At 38.4% G+C, this 25519-nt stretch overlaps 3 protein-coding genes across 5 annotated transcripts in view; 1 reads left to right on the top strand and 2 right to left on the bottom strand.

Moving 5' to 3' along the window:
- eys (eyes shut homolog) overlaps nt 1-6333 on the top strand; it is a 156582-nt gene extending 150249 nt beyond the window's left edge. Inside the window, exons 47-50 of the mRNA XM_068723996.1 lie at nt 758-932; nt 1128-1300; nt 1390-1551; nt 4885-6333. Coding sequence (XP_068580097.1) covers nt 758-932; nt 1128-1300; nt 1390-1551; nt 4885-6074 — 1700 coding nt within the window. The 3' untranslated portion in view covers nt 6075-6333. The remainder of the gene's footprint in view (nt 1-757; nt 933-1127; nt 1301-1389; nt 1552-4884) is intronic.
- A 181-nt stretch (nt 6334-6514) lies between these two features.
- On the bottom strand, nt 6515-18928 carry phf3 (PHD finger protein 3). Its single transcript, XM_068724008.1, has 16 exons — nt 18838-18928; nt 16872-17119; nt 16072-16188; nt 14665-15967; nt 13798-14059; nt 13375-13426; nt 11113-11227; nt 10845-11001; nt 10614-10730; nt 10305-10427; nt 10075-10219; nt 9765-9951; nt 9522-9669; nt 9334-9423; nt 8917-9112; nt 6515-8824 (listed from the first exon to the last, which is right to left on the bottom strand). The coding sequence occupies exons 2-16, from the start codon at nt 17101-17103 to the stop codon at nt 7089-7091; spliced, it is 4980 nt and encodes a 1659-aa protein (XP_068580109.1). The 5' UTR covers nt 17104-17119; nt 18838-18928; the 3' UTR covers nt 6515-7088.
- A 249-nt stretch (nt 18929-19177) lies between these two features.
- si:dkey-103j14.5 (isoaspartyl peptidase/L-asparaginase) lies at nt 19178-25519 on the bottom strand. Of its 3 annotated transcripts, none has more exons than XM_068717850.1 (8): nt 25435-25519; nt 24710-24837; nt 23654-23850; nt 21896-22038; nt 21540-21703; nt 21236-21354; nt 20791-20901; nt 19178-20573 (listed from the first exon to the last, which is right to left on the bottom strand). In XM_068717850.1, the coding sequence occupies exons 3-8, from the start codon at nt 23838-23840 to the stop codon at nt 20365-20367; spliced, it is 933 nt and encodes a 310-aa protein (XP_068573951.1). In that variant the 5' UTR covers nt 23841-23850; nt 24710-24837; nt 25435-25519; the 3' UTR covers nt 19178-20364. The 3 variants fall into 3 exon arrangements, with proteins under 3 accessions (XP_068573951.1, XP_068573943.1, XP_068573961.1); XM_068717842.1 differs by having other exon boundaries at nt 24732-24837; XM_068717860.1 differs by lacking the exon at nt 24710-24837 and having other exon boundaries at nt 25435-25507.

The raw sequence follows: 25519 nt of genomic DNA, 5'->3' as shown, positions 1-25519 counted from the left end.
AATAGAAAATTAGAATTATGATTCTGGAACTAAATTTACCGCACATTTCAAGCTCTCTTTTCTGACAGGTATTAATGCTACCTCTAGTTTCTTGGTTCTGTTACAAGAGTGGGTGCAGCTAAAACAAAAATAAACAGCTTTTATAATCTTCCTCATGAATCTGCTTCGCTTTTCGGTGGTTTATTTTTTGCAGCACAGCAACCATCACTTGAGTCTGCCAAGAAGACAGCATCATGCCATGAATATTCATGAATGAGCATGACATTTCCCCTGCATCCTGTTTATGCCAATGACTAATGCAGCAGAGAGACAGGAGTCTGCATGTGACTACATGGCTTGTGCTCAGGCCTTATATTTATAGAGGGCCCTGTGCTCTGCAGGTACAGGCCAAAGCAAATATTGTCTTGATAAAATTGCGTTAGGAAAGCAAAAAGCAAATATGATGAGGCAGATGCATGATGAGTGGGGACATCTTGGATGTGAACTGTAGAGACTGCAGAGATTATATTCCATCAAATTCATAGTTGACATTTAATAAAAACATGCAGATTTCAGTATGTATACTTGATATAAAGCCCTGTGGTTTCTCACAATAAAACAACCATCAAAGAATTTAATTTCGACCACATTAATCACATTTTAGTGTGCGCACCATTTATTACCAGGAAAGACTGCCGTATTTCCTCTGACAATCCCCTTTCAGAGAAATTAAAGATATCTTTCTGACATACAGTCGGTTTGTTTGTTCATTTCAAAGGGTGCATTTTTGACGTGCAGTTTCGTACAAGAAGAGACAGAAAGTTCCAAGTGCTGGGACAGCCTTTGGGACATCCTGCATTCGGGCGCAGCGTGGGTCAGTGTGGAGTCGACCCTTGTGTTCACGTTCACTGCAGAAACGGAGGGACATGTGTGAACTCCGGCTCATCTGTCTAGTAAGAGAAAATAAACAATATTTGAATTCATTTTCTGATTATTTATAATGAGCTTTATGTCACGTTTATACAGCCATATGTATTGTGACTAGACATCAGTGCCCTATAGAAAATCAGTTACACAGTGCAAGTATAGCAAAAGGAATTGACAGTGTTTACAAGCTTTTCACAGTGTCTGACTGCGTGCGTCTGCAGTTGCCAGTGCCCATTTGGATGGAAGGGAGCACTCTGTTCTGAGACGGTGTCTGTGTGTGATGTCGAGCACAGCCCCCCTCCTCTGTGCGCCCATGGCTCCACCTGCATCCCTCTCCCGAATGGATATACCTGCCAGTGCCCCCTGGGGACTGCAGGACTCTACTGCGAAAAAGGTTGCATCATTGAATCATAACTATATTAATATGTTTCTTTTCATTTATTTTCACTATTCAATTATTGCTCTATTGTTTTGCCTGTTCAGCTGTGGCCATCAGTGATCCATTCTTCAGCAGTAACCAGTCTTCATGGATGTCATTCCCACCTATGAGTATTAGACACAGGACTGTTTTGCAGCTGCAGTTCCAGCCTTTATCACCTGATGGCATCCTTGTCTACACTGCACAACATCTCGGAGCCAAAGCTGGTGAGGACATTCAATTCCAGCTTATTTTAATGAACAAAATGTTTACTGTGCAGAATGTCATGTGTTGATATGTAAGAACTAGATCACTATTTTCTCTGATCCTTGTTTTGGTATCAACATATTATACTGTATGCTTATTTGACTTTTTTCAACATATTATAGTTTAACATTTTATGTGGTTTTTTCGACATGGTCTACTAGTTTTTCTGACATTTTTCAACATACTATTCTATGACTTTTTTTCTTAACATATACTGTAACTTCTTTGGCTTTTTTCAACAAACGTGAATATTTCTGACGTACTATGACTTTCTTTGACATAATGTGACTTTATTACTACTTTTTTTACATACTATACTATGATTTTTTGGGACTTTTTTGAAAATGTACAGTCTGACTTAATTATGACTTTTTTCGACATACGATATATACTATGACTTCCTTTATTCATTTTTCAGACATACTATGACTTTTTCTGACTATATTCAGCATGCTATACTATGACTTTTTATTTTTATCGAGATATTATGCTATGACTTTCTATGACTTTTTTATGACTTTTTTCAACACGCTATACTATGATTTTTTCATGACTTTTTCATGACTTTTTTTGACATGCTATATACTATGACTTTTTTAGGACTTTTTTCAACATACTATACTATGACTTTTTACGACATGCTATACTATGACTTTTTTCGACATACTATGCTATGACTTTTTACGACATGCTATACTATGACTTTTTTCGACATACTATGCTATGACTTTTTTATGACTTTTTTCGACATACTATGCTATGACTTTTTTATGACTTTTTTCGACATACTATGCTATGACTTTTTAATGACTTTTCGACATACTATACTATGACTTTTTAATGACTTTTTCAACATACTATACTATGACTTTTTACGACATGCTATACTATGACTTTTTAATGACTTTTTACGACATGCTATACTATGACTTTTTAATGACTTTTTACGACATGCTATACTATGACTTTTTAATGACTTTTCGACATGCTATACTATGACTTTTTTCAACATGCTATACTATGACTTTTTACGACATGCTATACTATGACTTTTTAATGACTTTTCGACATACTATACTATGACTTTTTACGACATGCTATACTATGACTTTTTTCAACATGCTATACTATGACTTTTTTCGAAATGGTATACTATGACTTTTTTATGACTTTTTTCGACATACTATGCTATGACTTTTTACGACATGCTATACTATGACTTTTTTCGACATACTATACTATGACTTTTTAATTACTTTTTCAACATACTATACTATGACTTTTTACGACATGCTATACTATGACTTTTTTCGACATACTATACTATGACTTTTTAATGACTTTTTCAACATACTATACTATGACTTTTTTCGACATGCTATACTATGACTTTTTAATGACTTTTCGACATACTATACTATGACTTTTTACGACATGCTATACTATGACTTTTTAATGACTTTTTCAACATACTATACTATGACTTTTTACGACATGCTATACTATGACTTTTTAATGACTTTTCGACATGCTATACTATGACTTTTTTCAACATGCTATACTATGACTTTTTACGACATGCTATACTATGACTTTTTAATGACTTTTCGACATACTATACTATGACTTTTTACGACATGCTATACTATGACTTTTTTCAACATGCTATACTATGACTTTTTTCGAAATGGTATACTATGACTTTTTTATGACTTTTTTCGACATACTATGCTATGACTTTTTACGACATGCTATACTATGACTTTTTAATGACTTTTTTCGACATGCTATACTATGACTTTTTTATGACTTTTTTCGACATACTATGCTATGACTTTTTTCGACATACTATACTATGACTTTTTAATGACTTTTTCAACATACTATACTATGACTTTTTACGACATGCTATACTATGACTTTTTTCGACATACTATACTATGACTTTTTAATGACTTTTTCAACATACTATACTATGACTTTTTTCGACATGCTATACTATGACTTTTTAATGACTTTTTGACATACTATACTATGACTTTTTACGACATGCTATACTATGACTTTTTAATGACTTTTTCAACATACTATACTATGACTTTTTACGACATGCTATACTATGACTTTTTTCGACATACTATGCTATGACTTTTTTATGACTTTTTTCGACATACTATGCTATGACTTTTTTATGACTTTTTTCGACATACTATGCTATGACTTTTTTCGACACACTATACTATGACTTTTTTCGACATACTATACTATGACTTTTTACGACATGCTATACTATGACTTTTTTCGACATACTATACTATGACTTTTTAATGACTTTTTCAACATACTATACTATGACTTTTTACGACATGCTATACTATGACTTTTTTCGACATGCTATACTATGACTTTTTAATGACTTTTCGACATACTATACTATGACTTTTTACGACATGCTATACTATGACTTTTTTCGACATACTATACTATGACTTTTTAATGACTTTTTCAACATACTATACTATGACTTTTTTCGACATGGTATACTATGACTTTTTAATGACTTTTTCAACATACTATACTATGACTTTTCGACATGGTATACTATGACTTTTTAATGACTTTTTTTGACATGCTATACTGTGACTTTTTTCAACATACTATACTATGACTTTTTTTGACATGCTATAGTATGACTTTTTTTGACATGCTATAGTATGACTTTTTTTGACATGCTATACTATGACTTTTTTCAACATACTATACTATGACTTTTTTTGACATGCTATACTATGACTTTTTTTGACATGCTATACTATGACTTTTTTTGACATGCTATAGTATGACTTTTTTCGACATGCTATACTATGACTTCTTAATGACTTTTTTGACATGCTATACTAGACCTTTAAAAATTCTTTACTTTGGCTATTGTTTATCATGACTTTTTTGATAAACTATACTATGACATTTTATGACATACTATGATGACTTTTATGTAATACTACACTGACATTTGTTATAAATTATACTGACATTTTTAGGACATACTATACTATATCTTTATGACATAATATGCTATTTTTACTTTATGACAAACTACACGTCATAAAAATGTATTTCATTAAAAAAGTCATTTTATAGTATTTTATAAAATATAACTGTCATAATAAAAGTATCATTGTAGCAGTCATATTAAAGTTTTAGCATACGTCATAAAAAAGTAATCGTAAAGTGTGACATTTAAACGAGAAAGAACTCATGACATGCCGTACTATTTTATTTTATTTCTACAGGAGACTTCTTCTGCCTCTCCTTGACATCCGGCTTTGTCCAGCTTCGATACAATCTCGGAGATGGCACCAACGTCTTGCAGTCTGTTCAGCAAGTGGACTTACACGGCAGGACCTGGCACACAGTGAAGGCTGGAAGAGTTGGTCACCAAGGCTTCCTCAGTCTGGATAATAAGGAGATTAGAGAGCATGTGACTGAAGGGATGACCACCCTAGATGTTGCTACAGACATCTTTGTCGGGGGCGTGTCCACTCTGAGCTTCGTCTCTGTGGATGCAACTGAAGGGGAGCCGCTGGGCTTCACTGGGGGTTTAAGAGAACTTCTAATCAACGGTGAAGAGTTTGAGTTAACAGAGACCGGGGCGATAAGTGGAGCAAACGTAGGGGACTGGGATGGGACCGCCTGCGGGTACAAGGTGTGCCAAAACGGAGGTCGCTGCAGGGCATCAGGAAGTGGCTCATTCACATGTTTATGTCTGCCATCATGGACTGGCTCTGTGTGTAACCTGTCTGTAAGCTGTGTAAACAACATCTGCAAACAGGGTTCCTTATGTGCTCCATCTAGCGCCACCTCCTACCGCTGCATATGTCCCTTGGGATGGGGTGGGAGGTACTGCGACACAGAAACAGCCACAGACACCCTCAAGTTTGTAGGAAGCTCATATGTTAAATATCAGGACCCGAGATACAACACAAGGAATTTGAAGTACACACAGGTTTCTTTCAGCTTCCACACACGCTCAAATGACAGTATGATAATGTGGATGGGTCGGGCCGAACATGAAGATGATGATTACCTCACAGTTGGACTTGACAACGGCCACCTCAAAATCGCTGTCAATCTTGGAGAGAAACTTTCCGTCCCAATAGAATTCAGAAATCTCACACTGTGTTGCAACATGTGGCACAACGTCTCCATATTTTTAAACGGCACAATTATCCAGTTGTTCCTTAACCACAAGAGAGTCCTTTTCGACGACTTGGACCCATTTGAGCGTTATGTGGCCTTAAACTATGGTGGTCAGCTTTATTTTGGAGGATTTGAATTATACAGAAATGTATCAATCGTCACTTCTGGGTTGTTTTCAAAAGGCTTTGAAGGAACTCTCAGAAATGTTTATTTGTTTAAAGATACCAAGCCGCTACTGTTTCTCAATAGTGAGGGTTTTAATGTTTATGAGGGCAATGAGTAGTAGTGAAACTCCCTTTGTGATGCGATATAAAACTTGATATTAGTCGTGTTTTCTAAGGCCCTCCACAAGGAGATGTGTGTAACACTTGGTAGTAGTTAGGTTCATTTGTTTTAGATAGTTATGTTCACACTAAGATAGAATTTAATACTCTTCTTCAATTCTCATCTGACTTTTTTTATGGGTCATATTGATTTTGTACAATATATAATATATAATACCGTACAATATATAATACCGTGTACCCATTGATATGGGTACACGGTCTGATTCAGTGCTGCAATTAATGTAACAAAAATCAAACAAGTTGTCAGTTATTACTATTCCAGTCTGTCACCTCCAATAAATAGATCTTTAAAATGATCGTAATACAACAATATAAATCTGTATGCATAGTTTTACCATTAATACATTTAGAAAGAAATTAGATATTTTTTTAATAATAATAAAAAAAGATTAGCTTTATTATGAACTGTACATAAACAGTGCAAAGGCACACCTCATCTCTAGTGTATATTACAAGCCAAAATGTATATACTTTTAAAAAAAAAAAAAAAGTTTGTGAAATATTTTAGCAATTTAAAAAAATTTAAGTAGGGGGGAAAAAGCCAAGTTGCTGTTTAGATCACGGTCCTCAGTGAAATGTTTTCTTACCTTCATGCCATCTTAAACTTTTCACCACATGGACCAAACTTGTTTTGCATGTTACTACAAGACTGAAGCTCAATATGAACAAGATATATACAATAAAAAGGTTAAAATTTTAAAGTTGTTCCAATAGTCAGTACTTCTTGGTTTGAAGAGAACGTGTCTTCAATACCACTGAAACTATACTTCACTTTGGCTGCACCGTCAACAACATAAAATGGAACTTCTATGGAGGAAAATGGCATATAGCTGCAGATCGCTGTATAAAGTAACAACTCCACTGTTAGCCAATACGGCCGAAGTGGTTTGAAACCGCCAAGTGACCAACAAGCTAAAAGTCTTTCTTAACACGACTTTAAAAAAACATAATTAACTGTCTTTTGAACTTCTCCGTCCATTCTCATAATCAGAGTCCCGTCTGTGTCTGTGTCTGTCCTTATGACGGCTGCTGTGATCATCGCTGTGGTGCCTCTCTTTTCGCTTCTCGCCGTAGCGGTCCTCTGAGTGTCCGTGGTGCCTACTCCTCTCTCGGTCGTGGCTGCGTTCGTGCTTTTTCTCCCGTTCCCGGTCGTGGTGTCTGCTCTTCTTCCCGTGGTGAGTGTCCCTGTGATGGCTGTGCCTCCCGTGGTGGTCTCGTTCCTCCGTAGACCGCGGCCTCTCCCACGGGTCGTTGTATCGCTCCTCTAGACGCTTGGGATCTTTGGCCAGGGAAGTAAGCTGGCCGGCTGGTTCGGGGCAGCTCTCGGCGTACTGCGATGATTGAAGTCCGGGAAGAATGTGTGAAGTGCTGTCCTGAGCCCACGGTGCGCTGTGGTTCTGATCCTGGGTGTGTGGGCTGGACAAAGTATTCGGAGGGTCCGTTGGGTGTTCGTCGCTACCAGGCACCTGGGGCTGCTGCTGCGGTGGGATTAGTGAAGCACTGTTGTATGCTGGGAAAGCTTGTGTCATTACTGAGTCATGTTGGAGCTCAGATGCTTCGGTGTGACTTGCTGCTTGTGGTCCTTGAACTGAAGGAGGATCTACTGTCTGAGTTACTGTAGCAGCAGCCTGGGACATGCCAGGATCCTCCTTTTCACCAGCGAATGATTGAATAGTTGTTTGCTTTTCTCCTTCGGGTTTCTTCTTGGCCTGAGAAACCTGTAAGAATCCTTGGTGAAATAGTGTAACTGAATCATTTCTAGTGCTGCTCAACACAGGTACAGGTTTGGGACTCAAAGGCGCTGGGTGGCTGGCTTGATCCTTTTGTGGTGCCGTTGTTTTATCTACATTCACACTGGAATATGCTGAAGACTTTTTCAATATTCCACTTAAAGGAGGTTTAGAGCTGTTAGTTTGAGCTGGAGCAGCCGGGGATTTTGACTGCAACAAAGAATTCCCTTCAGACGGAGCTTTTTCAGTTTCAGACAAAAGGCCAGAGTTGCCTTTGTTCGCAGAGGCAGCGCTGCTGGTTTCAGTCCCAATTTGAGCTGCTGACAAGCTTGCCAGGAACGCTTCGGTCGATACATCTGGAGGCTTATCTTTCAGAGAGACTGGTGCACTATGGGTCACCACTGCAGGTTCCTTTGCTGATGAGTTGTTAGCAGCGGATGCATCAGTTGGACCGGATACTTCCGGTTCAGCTTTAACAGGTTTAGCTTCTTTCTTCTTGAAGACAAAGCGCTCTCGAGGTGTAGCAGCTGTTGGACTTTTAGAGTTTTCCGTTGAGGCCTCTGTTGTATGTTTAACTCCAACATCTGGCAGAGGAGGCAATTCCCCACCCCAGCCTAATAACACACCTGGAAGAAAACGCAGTGGTTTTTGGGGTTCCTGACTGTTGGTCTCCTCTGATGCAGTTGGTTCTTCTAGAGATTCTGTAATTGGCTCATCAACATCTTCAGGCTTGTTAAGTGGTTTGTCTTTCTCTTTTTTATGTGCAGTAGTCAAGGAAGAGAGGAATTTTTTCTCCTCCTCCTCTTTTGCTCGGGTTTCTTTTGTGGAAATGGTGATGGGCTTGATTTCAGGAATAATCCTGGCAGTTTCATTCATGTCCACGGGAAGAAAATCCGTTTTCGGTCTCTGGCGAATTATGAGTCCAAGGAGAAGATTGGAGCGGTTGTTTTCTAAACCTGTAAAATGAAAAGATGAATGAAGTTTAAAAGACGAGAAATGTAAAGTAAGTTACAGAGAGAAGATAAATTAGGTTTCGTGTTCAGGTTACCTGGCCCATCAAAGGGAACAAGCTGATGTGGAACTTTTTCAGTGGCACCCAAAGGAATGAGATACATGTCCTTCACTTGTTTTAGGTTATTGGACACCACCCCGAAACGCCTACGACTGCTGAAGTAGGCGTACAGAAGAGTATAGGAAATCTCATCTTCCTCCGTCTCAGGGGAGAAGCGAATTAGACACACCTCCTTTAATAAAAGAAAATGCATGAGTCAGTAAAATCTGCAATCCACGTGCAAGAAGTTGACCATAACTCTTCAATGCAGCAGCTTTATAATGCATCACATGAAATCGGGATGTTAATTGTCTGACGTAAACTGCTCTTTATGTAATTCTGGCAGATTATATTCAATGAATTTTATTATAGGCTGTATAATCCCTTTAAGAAGGAAAGCTGCCCAAAACTCACTTTTGTTCCAGTTGCCCGAATCTTCTCCAAGTAGTCCCACACCGTCTGTGGACTTATCCTTCCGCCAACTTGAACACTGTCTGGAAGGTCCTATTGACAAAAAAGACAAACCTTACTGACAGTACTTCAGTCAAATATTTTGCAGCAGCTATTCAAACTCAAAATATGTGCAGTTGTGTCCACTTTACCTCAGTCACGTTATCCAAAATGCCTGAGACGGGGAAAGCTTTAGTCATAAACTTTGCCACAGAGTGCATGTGAATCAGTCCTTGCCACAGGGAGGTCAGGTTAGTAAGGAAAGCGGCCTCTTCATCTCTTCCAGCTTTATGGTCCGACCTGTGACAAATATGACGAAAAAAACGGATGGAGCAAACTTTGCAAAAAAACGAGATGAACACCAGAACCACACAGTGTCGGACATAACTGCTTACCTTCCTTCGTAGCCTGACTGAGCGCTTCGGAAGCTCTCCTCTAAAACGGTGAGGTGCAGATCGTCGTCGCCTGCAGGTTTTGCTGTGCTCTTCGTCTCTTCTGCTTTGGTGGACTGCCTCCTAACCACTGTAGTAGCAACTTTGACCACTTTGGTCGGTGCCTCCTCCACGGGGGGCGCCATGCGACCTTATTAAAAAGAAAAAAAGCGTTGGTAACTGAAGATAGTGACACATGAGCAGCCTAAATTAAGCCATTAAGCCTTTTTTAAGCAAAAGGGACTTAATGGCTGATCTTTTTATTTTTATTTACCTGTGCAGATTTTGCAGTTTAGGTCAAATAAGTGAGACTTGTGTTGGCTGGTGGTGTCTTTCCCCGCGTCAGCACTCGCTGCTTTCTTCTCAGGGGTATTCGGAGGTTCCACTGAGTCTTCTGTTGCTTTAGAAGGAGGCTCAAGCTGCCGAGGAAAAAAAATGAAATGAAGCACACAAGTCACCCTCTTCTACTAGTAAACATACAGTACTGTTTGTTGTGTCCCTTACCTCTGCGGGCTCAGGTGCCTTCACTGGTTCTTGGCTCTCAATTTCTATTTCACCTTTGTGAGTGATCTTAGTGATCGGCCGCCTCTCTGCCTCTCTTTGCTCTTTTTCAATCATCTCAATGGTCTGTAAAATGAGGAAGTTATTGCTTTTTAGAGGTCTATTGAATGTTTTGCATTCCAAAATACAACCACAGTTTTGGAAAAAATTCTAAAAGAGAACAATGTTAATACTACTTACTGAGCTTAACTTTGTGATTGTATGCAATACAATTAGTAAGAAAACAACAACAAAGACTAAAACATCACTTACATGTCTGTTCTCCCTTTGTCGCCAAGCAGCCAATTCTTTCGAGGCCAGTTCCTCGGGGCTCATTCGAATCAGGTTACCAGGAGAAATTTCTCCTTTGAGAACCCTCTTAAAGAGGACCTAAAAATACAATTATAATAAATAAAAATAAGCCAAATGTAACTTTGTATATAACGAAATGCAACACAAAGAAACTTTACAGTTGGATCCTGCCTGATTTAAAATGGTACTCACATTATTTTTAGTATCTTTGAGGTTAAACATCAAGCTTCTGTACTTGTTCTTGTATTTGTTGTCGGTGTCTTTATACAAGTAAAAAAGCTCTTTCTCCGTCTTCTTGGCGACTTCAGTGGCCCTCTCCACTGACACGTTCAACTCAGACTCCTTCAACCTGAAAGGCAGAAAGCGTCATGTTTGATGCTTGTAGAAGATTTTCAAGTATTAAAAAAAATGTCAGTATTTACACAATTCTTTTAAATACTTTCACTCATGAAATACTTACCTCTGTATAAGTATTTCTTTCAGAGAATCACGCACACTTCGTCTAATTGCCTCCACAGACACAGGTTTCTTTGAAGATGGAGTCTTACTTTTTGTCTCTAGCTTCAGATGAACACCTGTGAAGATAGAAAGGACAATATCTGCTGAACTGTGACCACAACGATTAAGAAAATATTAATGATTAAACAGAGTTGTGATAACGTAATCTAAAATGTAAGAAGGGACAATGAGATTGTTTTTTCTCTTCTGTATTGAACAATAATGCAAAGCAAGTTGTAATTGTGGACTGGATGACATTGAGCGATTTTGATTACATTTTCGATTTAAAGCATTTCTTCCAGCACTGACGGCTGTTTTGAGTTTTGATTTGTAAAGATCAACAGATAATTGTTTTTATGCACTGACAACCGTTTTCAAATTCTTCTTTAAAAAGGCTACATGGTTTTAAGAGTGACGTTTTATGGAATGTACCACATCCAGGCAAATTTAAATAATATTTTTAATATGTACTAACTTATTTCATCAGTCAATTGGGAACAAACTGTGAAACAAAAACAGTAGGAAGAAGATGCACTGCTGGGAGAAAGTTACTCAAACAAGTTATTAATTTATAGAACAAAAACTTGTTGTCACCCTATGTATGAAAAATAAATCGATGTCATGTGTTGTTCCTTTCTTTGTTCAATCTTGTAATAACACTGAACCGTGAACCCAGCCTGATGCATGTACTATGAAGCAAGTTCAACAAACCCTGGATATCTTATGTTTTTTATCACGTTAAGCGGTCACATGATGGTGGTTATCAACCTTGGGAAGTAAGGTGGTGTTTGCAGCATATGATCGATCGCAAACATGGACAAGTCTACTGTCAGCATAACGGCATATTTTGCAAACAAAGAGCAAAATATAATATTAGACAAATCTGAAAAATTTAAACATAATACAGGCTTAAAGCAACGACAGCTGGCAAAAAAAGACTGTGTGAATAAACAGGTTAATAATGCCACACAAAAAATATAGTATAGTATGTCATAAAAATGTTATAATATGGCATGTCGTGGAAGAATTTAAAAAATGTAATGTATAGTATGTCACAAGCTATCATTACCGTCTCGTAGTTGTATGCTTCCAACAAACAACCATGTTACAGTTTGAATCCATGTCTCTCCTAAATGTTATCACTTCATCATTTTATCCTATTAGACATTTGTGTGAAATTGTCATTATGAGCATATGTATACATTCTTGAGTGGCGGCCAAAGATTTGTGGAGGTCAGAGTGACTTGACCTTTGACCACCAAAATGTAATGAGTTCATTACAATTGATTTACAACTTAACGCTATGGCTCTGGTTGCTATGATTAGAAACTCTGCTTTCTTGTTTCAGTTTAAAAACAACAAAATGTCAATTGGTTTACGAGCTTACATACTATCTAAAACATTCCTTTGATATCAATGAAATGTACCAGCTTACAAATTAAGATTTTTAGCCAGTTCAGTTAGCATCTTTACTGATTTATCATGATAACACTTAACTATCATTAGCTTAGCTTAGCCAACGCTAGCTCACTACATTAGATTCGACTGCTTTCATCGGGGTCCACTCTGCCATCTTAATGTTGACGTCTGTTACTTTCTCTCGGTAAGTCTATAGAATTAAATATTCAAGCCTGCTTTTTTGATGTCACATCCCATTGCCAGGCATAGAAAGCATGTTCAAAGTTTAAAACATAAACCAGGAACCAGACATGACAGTAAGCAAACCTTTGACGCTGTGATGTCAGCTGCAAGCTATCTCTAGGACTACATCTAAGCAACACATTCATTTAATTGAATACACAAATGAAATGATAGTCATTACTCATGCCCTGGATGGGTCAGTGATATTATAAGTCTATTCCTTTACACATCACTGTCCTACTGTATTTGTTTTAACCGGGATAATGACTTTGATTAGCCTGAAACCTCTTAGTATTTACGTAATATTATTTTTCGATCCACGTACCGAGATGTAATTGGTCAGTAGGCGGTACGTTTTACGAGTTGATTGGTTATCTCGAACATAACTTGCTCTGGAGTAGGTTAGGTGTGTAGCATAAGTGACCATGGTGAACTAACACTGGTAAGAAGTAAAACATGGTTGTAACCCTACAGAGTGAAACCTGAAGTTACCTTACTAAACCCAAATCCTGCTTCATAGTACAGGCCTCTGGTCTTGAACCCAACATGTAACACAAACCAGAACAAGCCAAAAACAACAAACCTGTTTTATGAGCTGCTTCTCTGACATCTGTGGACTGCCTTCTATCAGGATACTTTTTTAAGAGAAAAGTGCAAAAAACATATTAGGCATATTATTAATTCTTTCAGTCATTGAAAAAAATACCAACAAAATTGAAAATGTTAAAAAAGACACCACATAAAATAGTCAAAGTTAGTCAAAGTTAAAAAAAATACAGGGTGAGTTTTATGTGTGGGAAAATGTACTTTGGTGAATACACCATGTTAACCACACACCCTCGTGCAATCCTTCTCTACAGTCAACGTTAAAGCAAAAAGACACAGAGCCTTAGTGGTAACACTGGCTATGATTAATATCAGAGGACCAATTAGCTGGGGGAACAAATAAAAGCTGATCTAACAGCTTTATTACAGAACTTGTGGTGACACTATATACGTTTCTTACTGGTTTGACTGATGGAAGCTTCTGGGAGGTTCCCGGTTGGGGCTTGGGAGGCAGCTTTAGATCCTGTGCTTCCGTCTTTGCTTGAACTTCTGGTTTGGCTGCACTCGGGGGCTCTGGCTCCACCTTTGTGCTCTCCTCCTCACAGCACTTCAAGCACACGTACATCTGATCCTCCTCCTCCATTTCACGGACCTTCGTCAGGTCAAGACCAACGCAGTCGCCATGGAACCAGTCGTCACAGCGGCCGCAACCTACCATGAACCTTTATATTAAAAAAAAAAAAAAAAAAAAAAAGGACAGACATTATCAAAAGGAGTTTTTGCTGAAAAGCATTCCAAGAGACAGATAGACAGATGACACTAATATTACAACTCCCTTCTTGTTTAATTAAACACATATTTGACTGAAAGCCAGTCAGGTCATAATTGGACAAATACTGTGGTTCACTAGCTCTGATGTTCACATAATCATACTCATCATCTCAAGTTTTAAAGGCACAGCTCACCCAAAATCAAAAATACGGATTTCTCCTCTTATCTGTAGTGCTATGTATTACTCACGATTGTTTTGGTGCGAGTTGGCAATGTTTCTTTCCAGAAATCATGAACCGCTAACTCAGGATAATCAATAGACCTTGTTGTCAGTTTGTGAATTATCAATACAACAAATAGCGATAGGGTTAAATAGTTCTACAAGTGAAAAATATGTAATTTTGCTTTTGGGGTGCACTGTCCCTTTAAACTCCTTGCAGAGTGGAACAGTCAACATTTTAATGTTGTTCACACTTGTGTAACGATCTAAACACCTTACCTGTCAAGTTAAATCCACAGCATACCGTAAACAAAATAATGACCTTGCTACACTTACATGTTATTGTGGTGTTTTTTGCAAAGGCCACAACAGTTGTTTCCATCCCACACAGTCTCGCTGTTAGCAGGTTGCTCCTCGGCCGTTTCCTTCTTCACAACAGGAGCATTGTCTGGAATAAACAGCTGCGGCTCGTCCACAGAGATGCTTCTCGCCGTTTTACTTTTCTGTCTTTGAAGGATCTTTTCGGGCTTTTTCAGTTTGGGCTTTTCCTGACCTTCCTCTGGCATTTTTACAGAAGGGCCTAGTCGACCGTGCGTCGGATTAGCGGTCTCAACTTTGGAGATATTGGGAGGATGAGGATGTTTAGTGGGTCCCTGCTGATCGACTCGGTTGCCAGATGAAGGGCTCTTCTTCACCACAGAGCTCGGTGTACTTGGCAGTTTTGGCTTCACTTTACTCTCTCCTGTGTCCTGTGTCTTCTGCATTTTAGTAGCATGCTCACTTTGGGTGTTTTCTGCTGGCCTTTTCAAAGGTGAAATGTCTTTCTTTTCCTTTGGAGATTTGATTTTGTGCAGGTCTCCTCTTTGGATTTTGGATGGCATGCTTTGGGACACTTTATGTCCCTTAATCAAGTTGTTTGGTTTACCTGAAACCAAGTCCTTATTCTTGTTGGAGGTCAGTCCCTGTTTTGACTTTAACAGTGTTTGGGCCACAATCTGTTGTTTTTCCTTATCATCAGTCGTATTACCAACAGTGGTTCTGTTATTCTCAATGTTTTGTGGCTCTTTGATGTCATGTTTTCCTTCACTGACTGACTTTTGTTTCTCAGGAACACTCTGATTGTCAAGATTTGTCTCCTGGGTGTAGGTACTCCCCATTGAAGTCCCGTTGGAGGTCTGCACGTCGTTAGGATTCACATACGGGCCCAGCCTGAGGGCTCCATCATCAGCAGAGCTCTTCTCAATTGCATCCACCTCTGCCACATTCTCAGGTGTGGGATTCTGTACATTGACAGTATTATCTGGCAGCACGGCATATGAAAGACCACCGTCAAGGCCTGCAGCCTCGCTCGCTTCAACATTCTGTGTGTAAGAGGGTCCTGGAAGCAGTTCAATCCTGAATCCTGCAATTGTGACTGTCAATCGTCTCAATACAACAGAGGGATTCAGCCATAAACAACCATCGAGATTGTTAACATCAACACGCCCTCCCAGAGTTAATTCTTTCTTCAGTTGGGAGCCTTTAACTCCTTTCTCAATAAGAAAGGACTTCTGTAGCCTGTTCGTTGGTTTCCTTCCAGCTCGAACACGGATCATGGTTTTGGGGGATGTGTTGGCGGGTTGTGGACCACTGCTATGTTCTGTTCCAACAAGAAGAGACAAAACATAGAACAAATGTGTGTCACGCCGTCTCTAATTTGAAGGTGCTATGTGGTGGAAACAGCAATCTAAATGAGCAACTCACCGTATTCTAAGTTACGTGGACGTTTCTTCCGCCTGGCAACAGGTTGCTTGGCTTGTGTAATCTCTGCAACTTTTAGATCACTGCTGAGGCCTGTGGATGCTGAACCATCAGCGAGAACTGCAACAGCCAAAAGAAATACAGTTTATTTCCCTGTGTATTAATGGAAATGCAAATCTGCTAAAATAAACAATATTTACTACTAACGGAAGTAAAAATGCCAATCTCAACAGTTGAAGATTAGCTATTTGGCTGACACTGATGATGTATTATTGTATATGTGTCTTTAAAATCTAATTGATAGAATAGATATCCGCACACTTAGATCTATGCACAGAACACTTTATTTTAGCTTTCGGTCTTAAGGACCTTCATCAGAGTATCATGATGAAGGTCCATTAGACCGAAAGCTGAAATAATAATAAAGTGTTTCCACCATATTCATGACATTAAATGAGTCTTGGTGATTTTGATCTCAAACTAAAATAAAACACAGTTTGAATGTGAGATAGATATATATATATATATATATGTATATATATATATATATATATATATATATATATATATAATCTGCTAATGCTGACATTAAAATGTTTGCGTACAAAAACATTTTGACAGTTAGGATTTTCCCTGCATACCTAAATCTAGGGAGGTATGCCTATGTGATTTGTTTTATGCACCTGAAAAGCTGACGTAAAATTCAAAACTAAGCATATCAGAGAATAGTTAGTTAGCTTTTAATCAAAGTTTGGAACCAGTACAAATAAACATTTTTAGCGACGAAACGTCTTCTGACATACCTGTTGAGCCAGCAATCTGAAAAGTGGAGTCCTCATTGTCGAGCAGATTGAACTGAGAGCTTGCACATCCAAACATGGGGTCTTTGTCGCTGAGCATGTTCTTCAGTGAATCTTCCAGTCGGGGTCCTGTCCCAAACTCATTACCGGCTTCACATTCCAAATTCTGACCTGTTATCAGGGAGTCATCCAACTGGTCACTGGGTATTAAATGATTAATGTCCACAATATCCATGAATGCTGCTGCCTTCCTGTATCAAAACAACACAGACAGAAGGGAAAGCAGACATCAAATGACCCATTTTGATAAAAAAGGGACAACATCAATTCAAAGGAAACGCATGCATTCACACTGCTCTTTGTCAGTCAAAAAGGATTTAAATTGATTAAAAGGGATTAGCTTGTCTAAATGTACAAGCTTCTGCAGATTGTTCCACTTTTGTGGAGCATAGTATTTAAGGGCCAACTTCCAAATCTCCGTATTAACTTGATGATTTTCGGCAACCAAATAGAGCTGGGAGCTGGCCAGTGTGAAATGAATCTATAGTTAAAAATACATGCAAGATACTCAAAAAGTGCTTTTCACTGCACATTTCTGCTGGCTTTGGGCTTCCTTAATAAGCCATTTCTTTTGAATTTTCTGTTTTCCAATCATGTGATGATAAGCAAAAGAGGAAACTGCAGTAATATTTGAAGTGGACCAGAAAATCAAAGGCAACATTCAGGATTAATGTGTTAGAGTGACCTACCCACCACGTATTCTAAAAAAGCTGCCGTTACTCAACCGATAGCGGGCACAACATGTAAACTTAAGTTGTAAAGAAGAAGTGGATTTTTATTTAAAAAAATAAAGGTTTAAGGACAAAAAACACCGTATTTGTATATTAGATTATTTTGGATAACCTCATTTGAGAGCTGTCCAATAATAAGGCAACCAAACTTGTTTTGTTTATTTGTTTAATAAGATGTGTCTTTAGGTGGGGTGAGGGTCCAATACGGGTCAACTTTGAGGTCCCGTGTTTCAGGTTAATCAAACTATGTTCAAGAACTCTCTCGAATAGATGAGCAAGTAGGAAAAAACACGAAAGGTGATTGATTTCTGACGGAATGCCCCTTACAGTTGTTAGAAACAGTGACGGACAGTACAAAACTTTATTATCATCTCTAACGTTAAACGCTGCCCGTCTTGCTGTCCTTCTACATTAAACCAACATCTCAGTTTTGGCCATTTCCGTGGCTCGTTCACTTTTACATTACCGAGCTGCCAACAGGTTCGAGGTACATTAACGCAAGTGCAGGGAAACTATTGCTGTGGCACACTTGGAGAACCTGCAAAGAGAGAAGCTAATGTTACCTTTACAGCAAGTTACCGTTTTTAGATCACGTTACAACTACACAACCTTGAGCAGGCCAGAACTGAACAGTGCACATGTGAAAATACGACTTAGATATGTTAGCAGGTCTCTAGAAGTGTTGTTGATTTAATGCCACCTAATATAACGTAATGCCCACATGAATAACCGCGTTTCTGTGGACAGGTTCTCCCAATGAAGTGTTTCTAGCTAGCATGCTAACGTTACAGGACGGCTAGCGACAACCCGCTGCACAACGCTAGCGTTAGCATGTACGTTATTAGCAAGCGAACGGTAACTTATGAAGGAAGTTACCACTCAAGGTACCTCACTGTTTAAAACTCAAACACTGTTCCTATATAATACCATTTAAGACAATACAAATATGTGGCAGAAAAGCTAAAAAGTGTGGTAGAAAATGTAAATATTAGACAGTTCGATGCTGAATCTGTCAGACAGGCTAGCTGGGTCACTTTAGCATAGGCCTCGAGTTACCAAGTTTGTTTGTAGCCTGAGTGCTGCTAACGGTCGTTAGATGATCACGCCCACATGCATCTGTTCCACCGCGTGCAGTTTGGATCTTTGGACACATTTGTCTTAATATATAAGTGTCTTACCTCTCCCTTTGCTGCAATATCGTTCCCAACGCGTATAGGATTACATACTAGCACAGCTGCTCCCAGTAACTTCCTCCAACTCGGCCGTCATTCGTCCTGCTGCTGCAAAGCTCCTGACAGGCAGCGCTGTATGTCACGTGTCTTCTGTTTACAGGTAGCATAGCAGCTGATAGTACAGACCTAACACGTATCCACAGCGTGGGTTTCTTCTGTAAATGCAGAGGGTTTAACAGTCCTGAAGAGACTTTGTTGTTTGAGTCAACTTTTCGAACGCATTCCGCAGTCACACTTAGAGAAAACAATGGATTGTTTGATTTATTTCCATATGAAGAAAGTGAAATATTTGACCCCCTCTTGCCTGGGAAGACAATGTTTTTATTTGTTACATTTGGAAAGGATATTCAAACCTTTTGTGTCAAATTACCTGCACGCAGGAACCATGAACTCCAAAGGATATTTTATAAACTGGCCACTTTTGCTATTGTAAGCAAAAAGACAAGTCAGAAGTCCATAATAACACAACAGGATAAATAGTGTAGTCCCCACACAATCACAACAGTGTCCACAATCAAGTTCTTTTTTATATACTCTCTTTTTAGAGTCATTTAGAGATTTCAATAGTATGTTTCAGTTTGATACATCTACCCCATAACTATAGTTTCAAAATTGTATTAAGTTCGAAGTCCAGTTTTTAAATGTGAAACAACACCATATGAAATGCTGCCTCTATGACTTAAGTCACAATGGGGGCAGATGGTCAGCCATTGTTTCAAAGGATTAGGCAAGGCCAACAATGCTGCTGGCCAAATGAAGAGGAAGTTCATGAATGAGGCTGTTACTGTATGTTGACAACCCCCAAATAGTCAATTTCTACCAGAGGCGCTTGAAAAACACTATAAAAAAACAACTTGTGATGAAACTATACATGTGGTGAAAAATAAATTGTCAGACATTATTTCGCAGACTTACAGTACTTAAATCAATACATTTTAACAGCTCATTTTATTGAATGCCAACAAATAATTCTTAAAATAGGAGCAGGATGGTTTTCTCTGCTTTTACAAACCTGAGCTGATTAATGTCATGTAAAATGTTTGGACCTTAATCGAATCGAGTGGAGTTGGACAGTTTCGAGTTGACAAACAAATGGGAGGAAAAAAAACTAACACAATGTAAAAGAGAATGTATTAAAATAAATCAGACATCCTACATTAGCATATGTTTGATGCAGAATTCATGGGGAAAGAAAAACTAGTCCAATGTGTGGACTAGCTGCTCAAATAACAGATCTTGAGACTTCTCTACTCTAATATTCACAATCTTCTAGATTTCACTATATGTGCTGTACAGTACCTAACTTCAACATCACAGATTAGAAAGACAAAAATGCTACTCATTAAATGTAGCTAGAAACAACTGTAGCAAATGTCCAATAAGAGTGATCCAAACCATAGTGAATTAGTAAAAAACATAGGAAATATATTCCCGATATTATGGAATAAATGAGGATTAAAATTGTTAAAATGGTTATTGGGATAACTGCTCTTTTAGTCTTTCATTTGGTTCTAATCCATACCACAGACCATCATGATCCACTGCTGCCCAGGCCATTCGCTCTGTGGTGAAGGTGGCTGCCCACTGTCCTGACGGAGAAACTACAATAGCACCTCCTGCACCAAGGACACGGTCTCCCATGTACTGCAGAGACAACTGAGAAGAATCTGCGAGTGATTTACCTGTGGAGGCAAAGAGAAAAAATGGAAAATAGATGGAAAATGCCACATCTCACTCTTTGAGTCCTACGATATCTAAATTATTTTCAAATTTATTCAGCTAATAATGTCTTTAGTATGAAATAGAAGTTTGTCTCTCCCTCATTTAATAATTGCAGCCATTGTTAAAATCGTCACACTATCGAATAAAATCCCGAAAAAGAAATATGTGATACTTCACCTTGTTCAACATGTGAAAGAATGAGTCTGGCCAATGTGACTTTAAGAATAGACTCTCCATGACCGGTACAAGACACTGCACCAATAAAGTTGTCTGCGTATCCGCCAGAGCCTTATTTACAAGGGAGAACATGAAAAAAAAAAAAAAACATTAAATCTACTTTTTAATTTAAATTTGTTTTTTAAACTGCTCAATTTCACACATTGGCTTCCGCAAATATTATAAAACAAAAATGGAAAATACAATTAATAATAAAACAGGGTTGGGAGTAAATACGTAAATTTGCTCTTAAAGTGTAGCTTGTTTGGATAAAGTAACTTATGCGATAAAATCTGACTTTATAATAATGATAATAATGACTTCGATTTTCAAATAATCTAATTTGAACTGAAGCTGACAGTGTAAAAAGTGCTATTTGAGACAGTGCAAGTAAATTAAGTCATACCGATGATGGGAGAGTCTCCCACTCTGCCAACCATTTTATTTCTGATCCCTCCAGTTGATGTTGCACATGCAACATTACCAGCAGAGTCCACTGCAACTGCCCCAACAGTATCATGGGCCCTAGAATGACAAGAAAAGGTGATTGAGAAAGACATCTTTTATTTAGAAAGGATTGACTTTGTCGGGTGTGAAGAGGAAAACCTGAAAACATCTTCTCCTGCAGTATTAACGTGTAGAGATTTAGGAGGAAATCTATATCCCGGCTAGAAAAGGTCAAAATGAAGTGAAACACTGCAAATACTTACCACTGACAGTTAAAATCCTCCATTACTCCAGCAACATATTTCTTGTTTTTCCTCCACTCCTTCCTCTCATTCTCAGTCACCAGTGTATCAGTTGGAACTGTGGCCATGCCAATGCTCTCTGCAAACAGGTTTGCACCTCTGCTTGTCAACATGACGTGGGCTGTCTGAAAGTAGCAGCAGACATGTAAGAAAAAGCTCAAACAGAAAATGGAAAACATACGATTGATGGGTAATTATAACACTTCAGTGCTTTTGTTCATTGCGCAATTTGCTGAGAATAAGTGTCATTCTAACCATCACTGGTCTCTTACCTTTTCTTTCAAAGAGAGACAAAGTCAAAGTATTTAAGATGATACCTTTTCCATCACAGCCCGTGCCAGTGACACAGGATTGGCAATGTCCTTCACTGAAGACACCGCACCGCTGGCAAGTGTCCTTCCATCCATGATAATGGCATCCAGCTCTACTTCTCCATCAGCATTCAGCACTGCTCCGTGCCCTACAATCACAATCAGTAACTAACTTAAGCAATTGCTCAGACAAAAGAAATGATGCATATGTTCTCAGAAGCTGCACAGCTGATAGCGAGTGACCACGTAAACTGGAAGGTCTTCATCAATGCTGATAAACTAAATAAATAAAATCAGACAGAGAGGGTGTGAGAAAAGACAGTCCTACTCTGTGTGCAGTGTTATGTTGCCTGCTACATCCTCACAAGTCCACAGGGTGGTGACAAAGATATAAGAAAGTACATAGAACACAGTGCTAATGGCAGATACATCATTGATATCCGGTTTGTATTCCCTTGTACAGATTTAGCTGGTCAATAAAAATGCATCTAAACATTTCCATTGGTGTTTATGTTTAATTTAAAGCTTCTAAGGTCTGAAATGTAGTTTTAATGTAGCTTAATTGTATAAACATTAAATTAACATATATGGCTATGTAAAGCTGTAATGTTGGCAGAGTTTGCTTTGTGTTTACACGAACAGAAAACTATATGCACAGGCAAGATATGCATCACTGTGTTAATAGTTGTAGCTAATGCTAATAGGTATGGTAAAGTACAAGAAGATTGTTATTTTGTACAGTGTACAGAAGTCTAACTTCTATTGGGGCAAGTCTATGCGTGCTGGGGTCACCAGAAGAACAAAACGCATGGACGTAATCTGAAATGTAGATTCGATTTTGGTGCAGACTCTATTTGGGATTAAAGACAGATTATGAGGATGAGCCCCACAATCAATTAGCAACCTTGTGGTGTTGGCAGTCTAGATGAATGTTGGCAACACCACCAGCAGATGGAGACATTGAGTCACAGACAAAATAGGCTAGTGGGAAGGCACCCAAAATCCAGGGATACCCTTACTAGAGGGAGAACAAAGTAAAGCAATGTTTTCATATTCTCTTTGGTCTCCTACATAACAAATTAATTATGTTATATCAAAAAAGTGGTCAAATTGACAGATAGTATGACCACATAAATAAAAGTGCAAAATACAGCCAGGCCGAATGGGAGATGATGCACCTGAACCCATGTAATTGCAAAATGAAAACTCTGATTGAAGAAACAGAAAGTGAATATTTTGATGCATTGAGAAATACAGGCCTGCAAATACATTAGTACAACAAGCCGAAATATCACATATGAAGGTCTATGATGAATGTATTAATTTGCTTATCGGCAGTTTTGGCTGGGATTGTCCCAAAATCACCAATCAGGGTTAGCTTTAATGGCAAAGCTGTGCTGAATCAAGCAATATACAATAAGTAACTGTAGCAGGGATGATCACTGGTCTACATAAGAAACGTCTGAGGCGTTCCAAGCTAAATGAAGTGGGTGTAAATGGCATGTCTGCAGTCAATCTAGAGATAAAAGAAACTAACTAAAACTAATACAGTGTAATACAACAGTCCTGCAATAAATCCAACTGAGTGCATAAAACTGTTTTTCAATTGTAATTTGTAAAATGTAGATTTTAAATGTATACTATGTGTATATGTGTGTGTGTGTGTGTGTGTGTGTGTGTGTGTGTGTGTGTGTGTGTGTGTGTGTGTGTGTGTGTGTGTGTGTGTGTATATGGTTAATAAAAAAATAATACTGCACAGTATACCTGCATCAAACACAGTGTTATCTTCCAGAGCCCTCACAGCTGCCTCAACAGCATCCAGTGCACTTCCTCCTCTTCGCAGCACTGAAAACCCTTCACATGCTGCAACCTTTACTCCATCAACAGAAGCCTTGGCCAGGTCGTTTGGTATTGCCCACGCCCCACCATGCACGACTATGACTGCTGACATCTTTAAGTTCCTGCAAGAAAAAGACAGCGTTGTTCATTGAGTCTCACAAAATAAATACCAGAGGAGATATTGGTTTACTGATATCTACACAATTGTGTCTGTGCCTTTGTGGTTAGCACTCAAATTGCTGGACAACAAGTCATTGGGCAAATGTTTCGAAGCTCAATTTAAGTGCTAACTTTAGTCCCAACCAAATTGATCCTCTTGTCGATAGTGACACTGGCTCACTGCGAATAACACTCGACTCTATTGTCCCTCGAAAAAAGAAGATAATAAAACAAAGGAAGTTAGCTTTGTTTTATAACCCTCAAACCCATTAACTAAAGCAGACATTGTGTAATCTTGAAAGGATATGGAGTTCCACAAGAATTTTGGTTAGTCTGGCAAGATAGTCCTAAAACGTATAGGAAGGCCCTGTGTAATGCCAGAGCAAACTCATCTTTAATAGAGCAAAATAAGAAAAAACCCATATATATATATATATATATATATATATATATATATATATATATATATATATATATATATATATATATATATATATTTACTTTTCTCCCATCGACCTTTACCAATTGACTTCTACAAGTTCTTCATCTAAGCCATATACCTCTCTCTCTAAGACCCAAGTCCAACTAGGCTGCTTAAAGTTTTAACCTTAGTCAGCAGTCTTAGATATGACCTGATAATAATCTGTCTTTATTACCAGGCTGTTACCACATTCCTTTAAAGCTGATGTAATTGAACCTCTTCTTATAGAGCCCACAACTAATTAAAAGCCTTCAGTAATTAAAACAGAACAATGATATTAAGACGTTAGGAACAAATTGACTGACACAGTCATGACAGATTGGAATGATAGAATGAGGCACCTGTGAGATATGACAAGTATACCTCTGGGGTCTGTGGGGACTCAAGGTGGTAGGATGAGGGTTAAAGGACTCAAATCTTCAGAGATTTGATCGATACGGTTTTTCCTCACACGCTGTAGATCTCAAAACTGTAAATATAATGTGAGGTAAGAAAAGATACGATAACCTGTTAGTAGTCCCGCAGCGGGGACATTTACAGGATTACAGCAGCATAGAGTATAGTGCAATCAAGAGACATAGTAAAAAAAACAAGATCAAAACAAGTATTAAGTAAAACATTTTAACCACAATAACTAAAATATTATATATAGAGACAGAATGATTGTTTGTATTGCACAGTGAGAGGGTCTCCATGCAACATGTTCTCATCCAAACTCTGGGTGGCTGGGTTTGAGCATCCTGAAAGATATTGTCACAGTTGTTCTCCAACTTGACACTGTCCCAACCGACCCCGCTCCCCGCTGTTTCTATGTTTTGTATGCAAAGATCTTGCTTTGCAGTAGGCCTAGTGTTACACTGGACGGTTTCTTCATTCATCTGATGCAACGCTCAGCTGTTTCATACATGTTTTAAAGAGTTGATCTGACTCTACGGCTGAAGTGCAGGACACGTGTGAATCTCCTCAGACAGACACAGGTTATTCTTAGCAGAATCAGCATTCATTTTGTGCAGCTGGTTGAATCATCAACGTGTACAATTAATGAAACATTTGGACTTTTTCTTACCTTATTTGTTTTCTTCCGGGGGAGAAACCTTCCGCTTTTCGTCCCGACTTGACGCCTGCACACTAATGCCAAGTCTAATATCGTT

Source organism: Cebidichthys violaceus, unplaced genomic scaffold, assembly GCF_023349555.1.
Source record: "Cebidichthys violaceus isolate CVI_PGR_0920_01 unplaced genomic scaffold, fCebVio1.0.p SCAF_10, whole genome shotgun sequence".
Taxonomy (NCBI): domain Eukaryota; kingdom Metazoa; phylum Chordata; class Actinopteri; order Perciformes; family Stichaeidae; genus Cebidichthys; species Cebidichthys violaceus.
This window is presented reverse-complemented; position numbering and strand designations above follow the sequence as displayed.

Excerpts from the sequence above, each read along its gene's own strand:
- phf3 (XM_068724008.1), bottom strand. The coding sequence starts at position 17,103 with ATGGATATTGTGGACATTAATCATTTAATACCCAGTGACCAGTTGGAT. Across the intron at positions 15,968-16,071 it reads TCCACGTAACTTAGAATACG|AACATAGCAGTGGTCCACAA; the intron begins GTGAGTTGCTCA and ends TTGTTGGAACAG. Across the intron at positions 11,228-13,374 it reads AGAAGCAGCTCATAAAACAG|GTGTTCATCTGAAGCTAGAG; the intron begins GTTTGTTGTTTT and ends CTATCTTCACAG.
- si:dkey-103j14.5 (XM_068717850.1), bottom strand. The coding sequence starts at position 23,840 with ATGTCAGCAGTCATAGTCGTGCATGGTGGGGCGTGGGCAATACCAAAC. Across the intron at positions 21,355-21,539 it reads GAGGATTTTAACTGTCAGTG|GGCCCATGATACTGTTGGGG; the intron begins GTAAGTATTTGC and ends TTGTCATTCTAG. Across the intron at positions 20,902-21,235 it reads GGGAGACTCTCCCATCATCG|GCTCTGGCGGATACGCAGAC; the intron begins GTATGACTTAAT and ends CTTGTAAATAAG.